Source organism: Narcine bancroftii, chromosome 6 (genome assembly GCF_036971445.1).
Source record: "Narcine bancroftii isolate sNarBan1 chromosome 6, sNarBan1.hap1, whole genome shotgun sequence".
Classification (NCBI taxonomy): domain Eukaryota; kingdom Metazoa; phylum Chordata; class Chondrichthyes; order Torpediniformes; family Narcinidae; genus Narcine; species Narcine bancroftii.
In genome coordinates this window covers 226,014,567-226,029,328 of record NC_091474.1, presented here as the reverse complement: position 1 = coordinate 226,029,328, position 14,762 = coordinate 226,014,567, and the positions used below count along the sequence as shown (strand labels likewise).

Below are 14,762 nucleotides of genomic sequence, written 5' to 3'. Positions count from 1 at the left end.
GTCAGTTGGATTCCCATGTTTTTAATTCAGTGTTCTTCAATTAAAAACTCTTGAGAAAGAGATCTCAAAGGTCAATCTTTGTAAATATTATGTAAATCCTTGCAGAAATCAAAAATCTTATCACTATAGTAGGCTTTCAAGATTCACACTAACACTGATATAATATGAATTAGCAGGCAGGAATACTGACCCAGCCCATTTAATAAGATTCAGTTGTAACTTTAACTTTGCATTCCATTACACTATTGAGGATTATATTAATCAAGGAAGGATAATGGGAGGCTATTCTCTTTAGTGGAGGGTTTAGACATCACAGGTCTCAAAGAAAGGGAAGATGATTAACTGTAACTTGTGAATTTTTTTGAATATTTTATTTTTGATTTTTATAGACTCACAGAATTCAACAAACAATTCAATCATTCCAACATCTATTTATATATCCCATCCCCTCCCACCCATCGCTACACTTGAAAAGTCTATCTCAATACTAGTCACCCCTACCAAACCCCCCCCAAAAAAAATAATGATGAATGCAATGGTTTCGGATTGGGACTGGAATGTATAGCCTGAAGATGTGGGAAAGGCAAGTTCCACAATGACCTTCAAGAGGGAATTGGATAAGTGTATGGGGTGAAAATTTGCAAGGCTATAGAGAAGTGGTCGGATTGGGGCTAGAACTAGCAAGTTGCTCTGGTTGAGAGCTGGTACAGATGATGGACCAAAAAGCCTGCTGTCATGCTAAATCATTCAATGTGTCTTTGATATTTTTCAGTTTTTCAAATCAACAATATTGCTTTTGCTTCTCTAAGTTTTTAAAGTATCATTTGATTCATTAAATATGTCTTGGGTTTCCTTTCCAGTTCTAATTCAGATTTGATGGATCATCGACTTAGATCTCCAGCAACAAGCAAGGCAACCGTTTTTGTGAGCCCTGCAGTTCCACCTCCACCTCCTCCACTTCCTCCACCACCACCACCCCTTCCTGTCACTGTGCCAGGAGCCTCAGTCAAAGCTACTATCAACACAACTCCTCCACATGTTCCTCTGGTGCCTCAGCCTGTGGTATCAATGCCCCCAGCAACACCTCTTCAGATTGCCCCTGGAGTACTTCACCCAGCTGCTCCTCCTGTGGCTCCCCCATTAATAAAGCCTTCCCTTCCAGTTTCTGTAACAGCACCTGTAGTTGACATGACGACCTTTCCAGCTCAGACAAATGAAGGACAAGGGCTCCCTCCACCTCCTCCTCCTCCACCACCACCTCCATCTGGTCCACGATCTTTTTCACCACTTGGAGGACCCGTCCCACCACCACCTGGTCCCCCTCCTCCACCATCCTTTGGTTCCAGATCTCCTGTTCCCTTGGTCCCACCATCATCTCCTTCCCAAGCACATCCAGGATCCGATGCCAAACGAAATCCTTCTTCTCTGCCAGTGATAAGTGACGCTCGGAGTGTTTTACTTGAGGCAATTCGCAAGGGTAAGTTAAATAATTTTCCCACCTTTTAGAGTTTTTTGAAAATACCCATTAATTGCATTTAGAATGTAGGGGGAGCGGAGCCATTATGTAGGAATCCTCTATATATGATCAAAAAACTCTGTGCATCTTCCATTTTTCATCTCAATTCTGCTGCTTAGCAAGTTTAAGATTATTGTCACATGAATCCTGGTATGGTGAAACAGTCCAGCATGTCAACTTTACTATTCATACAGCTGTACAAGGTAACATGGCAAGAGTTTCAGAGCATAGGGTTACAATGAGAAAGTTCAATTAGTACGTGTCAAGAGCAGCTTGAGAGCATTGTCAAGAGGTTTGTTCAATAGCTGCAATGAAGAAAACTCTTCAAATCTGTTGGTATGCAAGTCCACGCTCTTGAGGGAGAATAGAGTGTGCCCGGTAGTGTGGGTCATTCGGTATGTTAATTGCCCTATCATGCCAGCAAGAGGTGTCAATGGAGAGGAGAGAGATTTGTATGATGGTCATGGGAATGTCATTTACTCCCTGTGCACAATGCTCATCACTACCATAGCCAATTGATCTCTCTGCTCCCTCTGCCCAACACACAGTGTCGATCGAGCGGGACTTTAAATTTTTAAACATTTTATTTGCTGCCCAATAGTAGCCAGTTCTTATGTCTCTCAAGCACACACAAACTACAGCCCCGTACATTTTGAAGGGTAGAAGAAAACCAAAGCACCCAGGGAAAATGCATCCAGACACAGGGAGAATGTACAAAGTTCTTACACCTGATTTGAACTGGATCACTGGTGCTGCAATAGCATTCTGCTAACCATGCTGCCCAATTAGTGGCGAAACTGAACAATTAAATGTGGAAAATGAAAATTGCTTGCCTTTAATCCCTGTCTTAAACTCTGTTTCTAACTGCCATTCCATTCCCTCACTCTTGGCAACTGCCTGAAACAGAAATATTGCTCGCAACCATAGCTTTGAGTTTTATGTTGAGGTGAACTACTGACCCATCTCTTAAACTATCTACATCTATCTCCATTTCATTGTCCAAATTAATCTGTTAAATCTATGCTAGCTCTGAACTTGATCATTCTGCTCCCTGGCCTCTAATCTTCCCACTTCCATTAATATTTGCTCATCCGAACATTTTCCATTCTGAGCTCTTTCACCAGGCCTTGCTTGCCAGCTACATTGCCTCCTGCCAGCATTATATTTTAAAGTTATTATTTCAGAATCACCATGCTCTCATAGCCTGCACTTCTAATCCATAAGATAGAGGAGCAGAAGTAAGCCATTCAGCCCATCAAGTTCTTTCCACCATACCATCATGAGCTGATCCATTCTCCCACTTAGCCTCACTCCCCTGCCTTCTCCCATACTCTGGCTATTCAGATAGCTATCATTATCAGCCTTATACATACAAAGACTTGGCCTCAAAAGCCACCCATGCAGCAAATTCCAGAGGTTCACCACTCACTGGCTGAAGAAATTCGTTCACATTTCTCTTTTAAATGGGCACCCTTCAATCTTGAAGTTGTTTCTTCTTATCCACGACTTGTCCCTACCATTGGAAACAATGTTGCCATATCTACTGTCAAGCCTTTCAACATTTGAAATACTTCTATGAGGTCCCTCTCATTCTTCTGAACTCCCAAGGAATACAGTCCAAGAGCCGCCAAACATTCCTCATATGCTAATCCCTTTACTCCAGGAATCATTCATGTACATTGTCTCTGAACCTTCTCCAATGCCAGTTCATCCTTTCTTAAATAGGGAACCTAAAACTGTATCCCATACTCCAAATAAGGCCTCACCAGTCTTATAAGGCCTCGGTCAACACAGCCTCCCATTTCTTGTACCCCTAATTTCAGTTAGTTCACTAGTAACTTGGCTTTTTTTTCAACTACCTGAGCCCAAAGCTGTAACATTTCTTCTCCACCTATTGCTTTATTTAGGATTTTTAAATACAACTTCTTCAGTCGGTTCTGGTCACAGTCTGTAATTTCCTTCAATGGCTATATGTCACAAAAATTATTAATGATCATTCACTGCCTTGATGTTTTCACACTGTTGAAGGCATTATACAATGTATTGTTTGAAAGAAGATAACTAGTGTTCCATTTAGTTATTTTCCAAAAGATCCTGTCCTGATTCTAGAAAGGTGTGTTCTCTTTTTCGTTTTTCACTTAAAATTAATTCTGACCTTCTTTAAACAATATCATAGGTTTCTCTATCACCCTTGCATTTTTTTCTTCCAATTTGAAAGGAAAAATGTGTAATATTACTCCAAATATTCCACACAAAAGTTGGCAGAGTTCTGAATATGAGTTTGGAACTTCCATGCGATTGGCCCCATGTGCTTTGACATTGGACTCTACCTAAAGCTATCAGCAAGAGTGTGAATCGCTGCAGATTCCTTAGCATTTGCACAGCAAAACCTGCTGAACCCGCATCAAGAATAGTAAGCCCATCTATTAGAATGGGAGAAGATGGTTGCAGGAGAGTCCAAGTTAAAATACTTTGCTGCAGTTGTTTAAATAAAATTAATTGTTTTAGGGTTTTCTGTTTCAGTTTTAAGAATGTAGAAATAGTTTATTTAAAAACTTAGTATTTCAGATGGCAAGAAATTCAGGCTTAACTGGCTGTCAAAATAACTCTTTCTGCAACCCCTGTCACACATTCCCAGTTGCACCTCATGTCATCTGCAGATGGTGTTGGAGGGAAAATAGAAGGGACTGGGCGGTGGAGATGAAATAGATGGCTAATAGTCAAAATGAGGCTAGTTGGCATTGGTTCTCAAAAGAGGATTTAGTGTCCTCTTTATAGAAAAGTGGGTTTTTTCTGGCATTATTGGAAATGTGGTAGAAAATGTTAGTTACAGGGAAGTATCCTCACTCCCCACTGAAATATATACTCTCTTCAGATTTCTCAGGGCCAGTTTTCTGGTAAATACATTCTAATCTTAAATAGCAGCCTTCGATACCTTTGTGAGTTAAGGAGTAGAAGAAGCTCATTCCGCAGAACAGATGAGGGGACAAAACCTTCCAATCACACTTTGGCTTAATTATCAATAATACACAGAAGTCCTGGAGAAAGTCAGCAGATAATGGCCTGCACCTGCTGAGTTCTTCCAGCTCTCCACCATTTTTAATTTGAACTGAGTGGACATTTGTCATCTTGTGAAGATAATTTAATTTTTATTACTGGAAAAAAGGAAACTGACTGCACAGGCGCATTACATCAGCGAGGAGAGTGGGAAAAATTAGTGGGGTACTTGAGGTAATTGGCAAGGACAATTAAATAGAGGGGTAGTTGGACGAGCGGCCAGTGAGTGAGTGGCCCGGTGAAAGGGTAGGGAGTTCAGACTTTGGTTTGAAAGACTTTAGTGAGCAGAGGTTAAAGAAGTGCTCCCAGTGAGGTAAGGTTGGACAGTTTATTTTTATTAATCTAATTTAATTTAAGAGTAGGTTATAGAGGCAGTTAGGGTAGTCCAGTGCTCCGATTGCAGGATGTGGACAGCACAAATGTTCCAGATGACTACACCTGCAAAAAGTGCATCTGGATGCAGCTCCTGGGAAACCAAGTTAGGGAACTTGAGTTGCAGCTGGATGAGCTTTGGATCATGAGGGAGGCAGAGGCAATGGTAGATAAGAGTTACTGGGAGACAGTCATCCCAAACAGACAGGAGTCAGCTAACTGAGTGACTGTGAGGAAAGGGATGGGGAGATAGACAGTGCAGAGTACCCCTGTGGCCCTTCCCTTCAATAATAAGCATATGGTTTTAGATACTGTTGGGGGATGACCTACCAGGGACGTCAGGGTGGTTCAGGTCTCTGACATGTAGGCTGACCCCCTCGCCTCAGAAGAGAAGGGAGAAAAGAGGAGAGCTCTTGTAATTGGGGACTTGTTGATTAGAAGAGTAGATAGGAGGTTTGCTGGATGAGCTCAGAGCTCCTGGATGGTATTTTGCCTGCAAAGTGCCAGGGTCAGGAATGTCTGTACACATTATTCTGGAGGGGAGGATGAGCAGCCAGATTTCATGGTCCACATGGGGACCAATGACATAGATAGAAGTGATGATGAGGTCCTGAAGAAAGAATATAGGGAGATGAGCAAGAAGTTAAAAAGCAAGACCTCAAAAGGTGATCATCTCGGGATCGCTGTCTGTGCCATGCACTAGAGAAGGTAGGAATAGGAAGATGTGGCAGATGAATGTGTGGCTAAAGTGCCCTTGAGTGCCCTTGCAGAAGACAAGGGTTCAGATTTGTGGATAATTTGGATCTCTTCTGGGGAAGGTTTGACCTGAAAAAAGATGGGCTGCACCAGAACTGGAAAGGGACCAATCTCCTGGCGGGCAGATTTGTTAGATCTATTGAGGAGGGTTTAAACTAGTTTGGCAGGGGGATGGGAATCAGAATGAGAGTGCGGAGATTGGGGTAGAAGGGAAACTAGATTTGAAGGGAGAGAGGAACCAGATTGTTAACATTAATGAACGAGAGGGGGTAGAAAGAGTAGATGGTAATCAAAGGAGTGAATGTGGTGGACATCTCTCAAATGTATATATTTCAATGCAAGGAGCATGGTAAGGTGGATGATCTTAGAGCATGGATTGACACATGGAATTATAATATTGTAACCATCAGTGAAACTTAGTTGCAGGAGGGTTGGGGGGGGGGGAGGGGGGGATGATTGTCAGCTAAATATTCCACGATTATGTTGCTTTAGGAATGATAGGACAGGGGGGATAAAACATGGCAGAGTCACATTGCTTGTTAGAGAAAACATTACGGTGCCACGGCAGGATAAATTGGAGGGCTCATCCAGTGAGGCTATTTGGGTGGAAGTGAGGAATGGGAAGGCATGAAAATACTAATGGGAGTGTATTATAGACCCCCTAATGGGCAGAGGGAATTAGAGAAGTAAATTTGTAGGGAATTAGCATATATGTATAGTAAACATAAGGTGGTGATTGTAGGAGATTTTAACTTTCCACACATTAACTGGGAAGCCCATACTATAAAAGGGCTGGATGGGTTGGAGTTCGTCAAATGTATTCAGGAAACTTTTCTAAATCAATGCATAGAAGAATTGACTAGAGAGGAGACAGTATTGGATCTCCTATTAGGGAACAAGATAGGTCAGGAGACAGAGGCTTGTGTTGGGGAACACTTTGTGTCTAGTGATCATAATACTATTAGTTTTAGGTTAATTATGGAGAAAGATAGGGCTGGGCCTAAGGTTGAGATTCTTGATCGGAATAAGGATAATTTCGAGGAGAAGCAAAAGGATTTAGAAAGTGTGGATTGGGATCATTTATGTTCTGGGAAGGATGCAACAGTTAAATGGAGGATATTCAAAGGGTAAATTTTGAGAGTATAGAGTCGATATGTCCCTGTGAGGATTAAAGGAAAGGTTAGAAAATATAGGGAGCCTTGGTTTTCAAGGGATATTGGGAATTTGCTTCAGAGGAAGAGGGATGTGTACAATAGGTATAGACAGCAGGGAACATGTGAGGTGTTTGAGTGCAAAAAGAACAAGAAAGAAAATAGAAAGACTGAAAGGAAATATGAGGCTGCTTTGGCAGGCAAGGTAAATATAAATCCAAAGGGTTTCTACAACTACATTAAAAGTAAAAGAATAGTGAGGGATCAGAGAGGTAGGCTATGTGAGAAGTCAGAAGAGATGGGAGAAATTTTAAATGATTTTTTTTCTTCAGTATTCACTAAGGAAAGGAATATTGAGTCAGGTGAAGTAAGGAAAACTGGTAGTGATGTCATGGAAAATAAACAGATTAATGAGGAGGTTGTACTGGCTATTTTAAAGAGAATAAAGGTGAATAAATCTCTGGGTCCTGACAAGATACTCCCTAGGGCCTTGAGGGAGGTTAGTGTAGAAATAGTTGGGGCTATGACAGAAATATTTAAAATGTCATTAGCCACAGGGGAGGTGCTGGAGGACTGGGGGGGGGGGGGGGGGGTGGGGTTAGCTCATGTTTAAAAAAGGCTCTAAAAATAAACCTGGTAATTATAGACCTGTGAGTCTAACGTTGGTAGTAGGTGAATTAATGGAGAATGTTGTTAGAGATGGAATATACAATTATTTGGATACACAGGGATCAATTAGGAGTAGTCAACATGCTTTTGTGCATAGTAGATCATGTTTAACAAATTTTATAGAGATTTTCAAGGAGGTTACTAAGAAGGTTGATGAGGGGAAGACCATGGATGTTGTTTATATGGACTTTAGTAAGGCCTTTGACAAGGTTCCACATAAGAGGTTAGTTAGGAAGGTTCAATCATTAAGTAATTAATGTTGAAGTAGTGAAATGGATTCAACAATGGTTGGATGGGTGATGCCAGAGAGTAGTGGTGGAAAATTGTTTGTCAAATTGGAGGCCTGTGACTAGTGGAGTGCCTCATGGATCAGTACTGGGTTCATTGTTGTTTGTCATATATATTAACGATCTAGATGATAGGGTGGTAAATTGGATTAGTAAATATGCAGATCATATGAAGATTGGTGGTGTTGTGGACAGTGAAGAAGGTTTTCAAAGCTTGCATTGTATATAGGCCAGTTAGAATAGCAAGCTGAAAGATGGCAGATGGAGTTTAATATTGATAAGTGTGAGGTGCTACATTTTGGTAGGACGTAGACATTAAATGGTAGACAATTGAGGAGTGCAGTAGAACAAGAGATTTAGGAATTCTGGTACATAATTCCCTGAAAGAGGATTCACATGTAGATAGGGTGGTGAAGAAAGTTTTGGTATGTTGGCCTTCATAAATCAGAGTATTGAATACAGGAGTTGGGATGTCATGTTGAAGTTGTACAAGGCATTGATGAGGCCAAATATGGAATATTGTGTGCAGTTTTGATTGCCGAATTATAGGAAGGATATCAACAAAATGGAGAGAGTGCAGAGAAAATTTACAAGAATGTTGCCTGGGTTTCAGGGTTTGAATTTCAGGAAAAAGGTTAAACAGGCTAGAACATTATTCCCTGGAGTGTAGGGTATTGAGGGATGATTTGATAGAGGTATTTAAAATTATGAGGGGGACAGATAGAGTCAATGTGGGCGAGCTTTTTCCAATGAGAGTGGTAGAGATTCAAACCAGAAGGCACGGATTGAGATTGAAGGGGGGGAAAAGTTTAGGGGAAACATGTGGGGGAATTTCTTCACTCAGAGAGTGGTGGTAGTGTGGAATGAGCTTCCGGCCAAAGTGGTAGATGCAGCTCCATTTTAATATTTAAGGGAAAGCTGGGTAGGTATATGGATGGGAAAGGTTTGGAAGGTTAGGGGCTGGGTGCGGGTCAATGAGACGAGGTGGGAGAAGGTGTTGGGCATGGTCTAGAAGGGCCGTACTGGCCAGTTTCTGTGCTGTAATTGTTATATGGTTATTGTATCTGCAGAGCATGGAATCTGCAAGATCTGCCGAGTTCCTCCAAGACGTTTGATACTGTTCCACTTCTCTTCCATCTTAACTATCAAATCCTTCAAGGTCTTTTGAATCCATCTGAGTATCCTGGCATCCAGAAACAATCAGATACTAATTACTTTTTAAAAAGTAAAACAATTAATGAAGAGGAGAAGTTGAAATAGACTTGGATAAGTTCTGTCCCATTTATATTTTGGGATACATAATGAGTGAGTGTAGAATGGTCATGGTGTTTCAACTACATTTGTAATTGTATACCCTTCAGAATTCATGGCACATTCATCTAATAAACTCTTTGATGAAAATGAAATAAAATTATTCATCCATTTAATTCAATTACTTTCTTCACTGGGGTAGGCATTCAACTTCGCAAGGTAGAAGAACAGCGGGAACAAGAAGCAAAACATGAGCAAGTTGGAAATGACGTTGCCACCATTCTATCCAGACGGATTGCAGTGGAGTACAGTGATTCTGAAGATGACTCTGAGTTTGATGAGGTGGACTGGCTGGAATAATCCATTTCTACAGTGTGGAGTTTGGTATTGACATTCATTGTGGTACTCAATCCGTGGGAATGTATCCACATTTCATAATGGGGAGGATTTGGTGGGGGGGGGGGGTGGGGGGATGTAGGGTTTGCATTGTAACACTGACTTTAACAGATACAATAGCAATTTTCTCGGAGGGAGAGAGACAAATAACTTTTGGTTCACCATGCATTACTTTTGTTCATTCAAGTTGGTGTTTGTGTGTTGGTTACACTTCTGTGGAGAGGGTATTTTTTTTAATAAAAACAAACCACTAAGTATTAAAATTGGGACACTATATTGCTGCAGGGCCTATTTTAGGAATCTTGTGCTTTGTCTGAATGCACTGGACTTAAAAAAAAAGATATTTGTACCCAAGGTTGAAGGGCAGCTCTAATTTGTACCATTAAAGCACATTAGAAATGCTATTTGTAAGCTAGGTCTTGCACTATAGTTGTTTCAGATGTGGAGAGACCACCTACCCTTGTAGAAAATATTGCCCAAGTTAGTTCTCTGTAAACAAACCATATGCACTAATACTCCATCATGAGTACATGGACTCCCTGTAATAAATAGAAGTCTTTGATACATTGTTGTGACTTGCCTTACTCTAACATGAATAATTTAAATACAACTCATTTTTGGTTGAATGTTCTATTTTGCCTGCACGTGTTCATCTGTGAAAACTACTGATTAGAAAACACTACATTACCTATTTAACTGCAAGTGATACAAATGCATTTTCTGGCATTTCCTGTATTTAATAAATCGATTTGTTTGAAATCTCTTTAGTGATTATATTCTGCTTTAAAATCCAAACACCATTGTGAACTTTTGTCTCAAATGTATAGTTTTGTTGCCATGGTGTAATAATTCAGAAAATTCACAAGGAAAACTGGCTTCTTTGATTACCAGGTAATTATGCATCTAATTATAAAATATATAACCATATTACACTTACAGTACGGTAACAGGCCATATCAGCCCCTCTAGTCTGTACCAATTTAAGTGAACTCTAGTCCCACCTACCTGTCCATAACCCTCCAATCCCCTCACATCCATATACTCTTCCAATCTTCTCTTAAATGACAAAATTGACCCTGCTGCAACCACCTCTTGCAGAAGATCATTCCACTCAGCCACCACTCTCTGAGTGGAGAAGCTTCCTCTCATGTTACTTCTAAACTTTTCCCCCTAACCCTTAACTTATGGCCCTTCGTTCCAATCTCACCTACCCTCAAGGGGAAGAACCTATTCATATCTACTCTGTCTATCCCCCTCATAATTTTAAATACCTCTATCAAATCCCCCTCAACACTCTATGCTCCAATGAATAAAGATCCAGTCTAATCAATCTTTTTTTTGTATTCTAGATACTGCAATCCAGGCAACATTTTAGTAAATCTTCTCTGCACCCTCTCTACCTTATTGAACTTCTTCCTATAATTTGGGGACCAGACTGCACACAGTATTCCAAATTTGGCCTCACCAATGACTTGAACAGTCTCAACATCACCTCCCAACTCCTATATTCTATGCTTTGATTTATAAAGGCCAGCATACCAAAAGCCTTCTTTACCACCCTATCTACATGAAAATCCACTTTCAAAGAACGATGAACCGTTATTCCAAGATCTCTCTGTTCCTCTGCATTCCTCAATGCCCTCCCTTTCACTGCATATGTCCTGTTTTGATTATTATTCCCAAAATGAAGCACTTATCGATATTAAATTCCATCTGCCATCTTTCAGCCCACTCTTCTAAGCAGTCCAAATCTTTCTGCAGTCCCCAAAAATCATCTTCACTATCCACAACTTCCCCTCTTTTTGTATTGTCCGCATATTTACCTACCCAATTTACCACTCCATCATCCAAATCATTTATATAAATGACGAACAACAAGGGACCCAACACCGATCCCCGAGGCACACCACTCGTCACTGGCCTCCATCCTGACAGACAGTTGTCCACCATAACTCTCTGGTGTCTATCTTCTAACCACCATTGAACCCATCTGACTATCTCAACATTAATACCTAGCACCTGAACCTTCCTTACCAACCTTCAATGTGGAACCTTATCGAAGGCCTTACTGAAATCCATATTGACTACATCTACTACTCTACCCTCATCAACCTTGCTAGTCACTTCAAAAAATTCAATAAAATTTGTCAAGTATGACCTTCCCCTCACAAACCCATGTTGGGTGTCCCCTGATCGGTCCTTGCCTCTCTAGATACTTATACATATTATCTCTAATAATGCTTTCCATTAGTTTACCAACCACCAACGTCAAACTTACTGGCCGATAATTGCTGGGCCTACACCTGGAGCCCTTTTTAAACAGAGGAACCATGTTTGCGACACACCAATCCTGTGGCACCATGCCCCCCTCCAGTGACTGTTGTAAATCTCTGTCAGAACCTCCGCTATTTCCTCCCTGACTTCCTTCAAGGTCCTGGGGAAAATCCCATTGGGACCCAAAGACTTATCCACCGTTATGTGCCTCAAAAGCTCCAACATCCCCTTTTTCCTAATCCCTACATTTTCCATAATCATCCCTTTTGCTTCTCTTATCCTACACAATTCCATATCCTTTTCCCTAGTGAATACCAATGAGAAGAACTCATTCAATATCTTTCCCATCTCATTCGGCTCCGCACACATTTATTCACTCTGATTCTCTAAGGGACCAATTTTATCCCTCACTCTCCTGTTGCTATTCACATATTTGTAAAAACCCTTCGGATTTACTTTCACCCTGTTTTCTATAGCCACCTCGTACCTTGTTTTCGTTATCCTAATTTCTTTCTTAAGCTTTATTTTCCAAGCATCTCGTCCATACCTTGATTTCTGAATTTAATGTGGACTCCCTTTTATCTCGAACCAACTTTCTAATCTCCCTTGAAAACCACGGCTCTCTCGAACTTTTGACCCTTTTATCCTAACAAGAACATAAAGATTCTGCACCCTCAAAATCTCACCTTTAAATTACCTCCAATTCTCCTCTACCTCCTTCCCATAAAACATCAGTCCAAACCACTCCTTGCAAATCCCTTCTCATTTTTCATCAAATCTGGTTTTTTCCCACTCAAAAACCTTAATCCCTTTCCATAATTATATTGAAACTAATGGTACCATGATCACTGGATCAGAAGTGCTCCCCAACACATACCTCAATCATCTGCCCTATCTCATTCTCCAAAGGTAGATCCAACACTGCCCTTCCTCTAGTGGATACCTCAACCTATTGCTGCAAAAAACTATCCTGCACACATTTTACAAATTCTAATCCATTCAGCCCCTTCAGAGAATGCATTCCCCAATCTAAATTAGGAAAATTAAAATCCCCCATTAACACAAACCTGTGCTTATTACAAATCTCAACTATTCCCTTACACATTTGCTCCTCTATTTCTCGCTCCTCATTAGGTGGGTTATAATACACCCCTATAATTGTAACCTCACATTTCCATTTTTTATTTCCACTCATACCCCCTCCCTAGACGAGCCCTCCAATCTATCTCACATCAGCACCACTAATACTTTCCCTGACAAGCAATGCCACACCTCCCCCCCACTTACCCCTCCAATTCTAGCTGCCAGTCACAACCCTCCTGCAACCACATCTCACTAATCGCAACCAGGACATTCTGCCAGTGTCTATCCACACCTTCAGCTCATCCACCTTCCTTACAACACTCCTTGCATTAAAGTAAATGCATTTCAGAGATTTCCCACATCTCACCTTCTGCTTATCCCCATCTTGACAGACAACTATTATTTATTACCATCATTCCCCCTCCATCATGGCATCAATCCTTTCCCTTCTCAATCACCTCCCTTTCCACCCCCAAACTTTGTCTACAAGCCTTCTCTCTTTGCTGACAAACCTCATTGCTGTTCTCCTTCATATGGACCCCTTCCCCGACCCCCACACTAGTTTAAAGCCTCCTTAGTTGCCCTAGAAAATGCTCCCACCAGGATCCTGGTCCCTCTGGAATTCAGATGCAATCCGCCCATTCAGTCCAACCTTCCCCAAAATAGGACCCAGTGATCCAAGAACTCAAATCCCTGCCCCTTACTCCACCCCTTTAGCCACGCATTCAACCTCCACCTGATACTATTCTTACCCTCACTACCGCATGGCACAGGAAGTAATCCAGAGAATACTTTTTAGGTCCCTGCCTAACTCCCTATATTTTCTTTTAGGACAACACTCATCTTCTCTATGTCATTTGTACCAACATGTACCACCACCTCTGGCTTATTACCCCCTCCCCCCTTAGGATGTCATGGACACGAGAAGTTACATCCTGGATCCTGGCACCAGAGAGGCAAACCACCATCCGGTTTTCTTTATCGTATCCACAGAATCCCCTATCTGTCCTCTTGACCATTGAATCCCCTATAACTATTACCCTCCTCTTCCTTTCCCTACCCTTCTGGGCTACAGAGGCTGACCTTATGCCAGTGATACAGCCACCATTGCCTTCCCCAGCTTGACTGTCCCCCACAACATACTCAAGGAGGAGTTCCAATTGTTGAGGGCCACAGGCACAGGAGCCCTCTCCTGTACCTATCTCTTCCCTTTCCCTCTCCTAACTGTAACCCACTGACTCTCCTCCCGTGGCCCTAGTGAGATTACCTGGCTATAACTCCTAACTATGATGGCCTCACTCTCCCTGACCAGAGTAAGGTCATCGAACTGCAGCTCCAGTTCCCTAACACGGTCCCTGAGGTGCTGCAGTTCACCACACCTAGTGCAGACATGGATATCCAGGAAGCTAGAAGACTCCAGAACCTCCCACATCTGACACTGAGAACAGCAAACTGCTCTCACACACATCCCTTCTGTCTCCCCTTCACCTTACAAAGAGAAAAGAAAAATAGATAAATATGATATGTGACAAATATATAGTCTTACCCTAATCGAGATATGCTCGCCGAAGCCTCTTGAGCCAAAGCCTTGAAGCCCCTCTCCTTCACTAGCCCACTCACTCACTGGGCTGCTCCTCGCTGGCTGCTCCTTTGCCTTGCCCTCCTTTTATTGGCCCTTGGCCAATTAACCTCATCACTCTCTCCACGCTCCTCCTCCTCCGAACACTGCCGAGCTCCGGTCGCCGCCTCCTCCGACTTTCCGCTCAAACCAACTAATGGACCCAAAGTATAATGCGTGCTGGCAGGGTCTTCCTGCTGAACAGGTTCCATTTAAAATTTATAACCACTTTTGTTGAAGTTGGTATTAGAGAAAGGACAATAACCCATGCTGTTGGTGAAACATGTATTTGTTGGGGTGTGTGCTTATCTATTTGGGTTCAACATGCTTGT

General features: G+C 41.8%; 1 protein-coding gene across 5 annotated transcripts in view; it reads left to right on the top strand.

Annotated features, from left to right (window-relative positions):
• wasf1 (WASP family member 1) overlaps positions 1–10,214 on the top strand; it is a 125,858-nt gene extending 115,644 nt beyond the window's left edge. For 4 of the 5 annotated variants that reach the window (XM_069887590.1, XM_069887588.1, XM_069887587.1 and 1 more), the window contains 2 exons: positions 861–1,477; positions 9,262–10,214. In XM_069887590.1, the coding sequence (XP_069743691.1) occupies positions 861–1,477; positions 9,262–9,419 (775 nt within the window). In that variant the 3' untranslated portion in view covers positions 9,420–10,214. Of the gene's footprint in view, positions 1–860; positions 1,478–8,878; positions 9,132–9,261 lie in introns of those variants that run through there. The other variant, XM_069887591.1, reaches the window with a different exon arrangement.
• Positions 10,215–14,762: the final 4,548 nt, after the last annotated feature.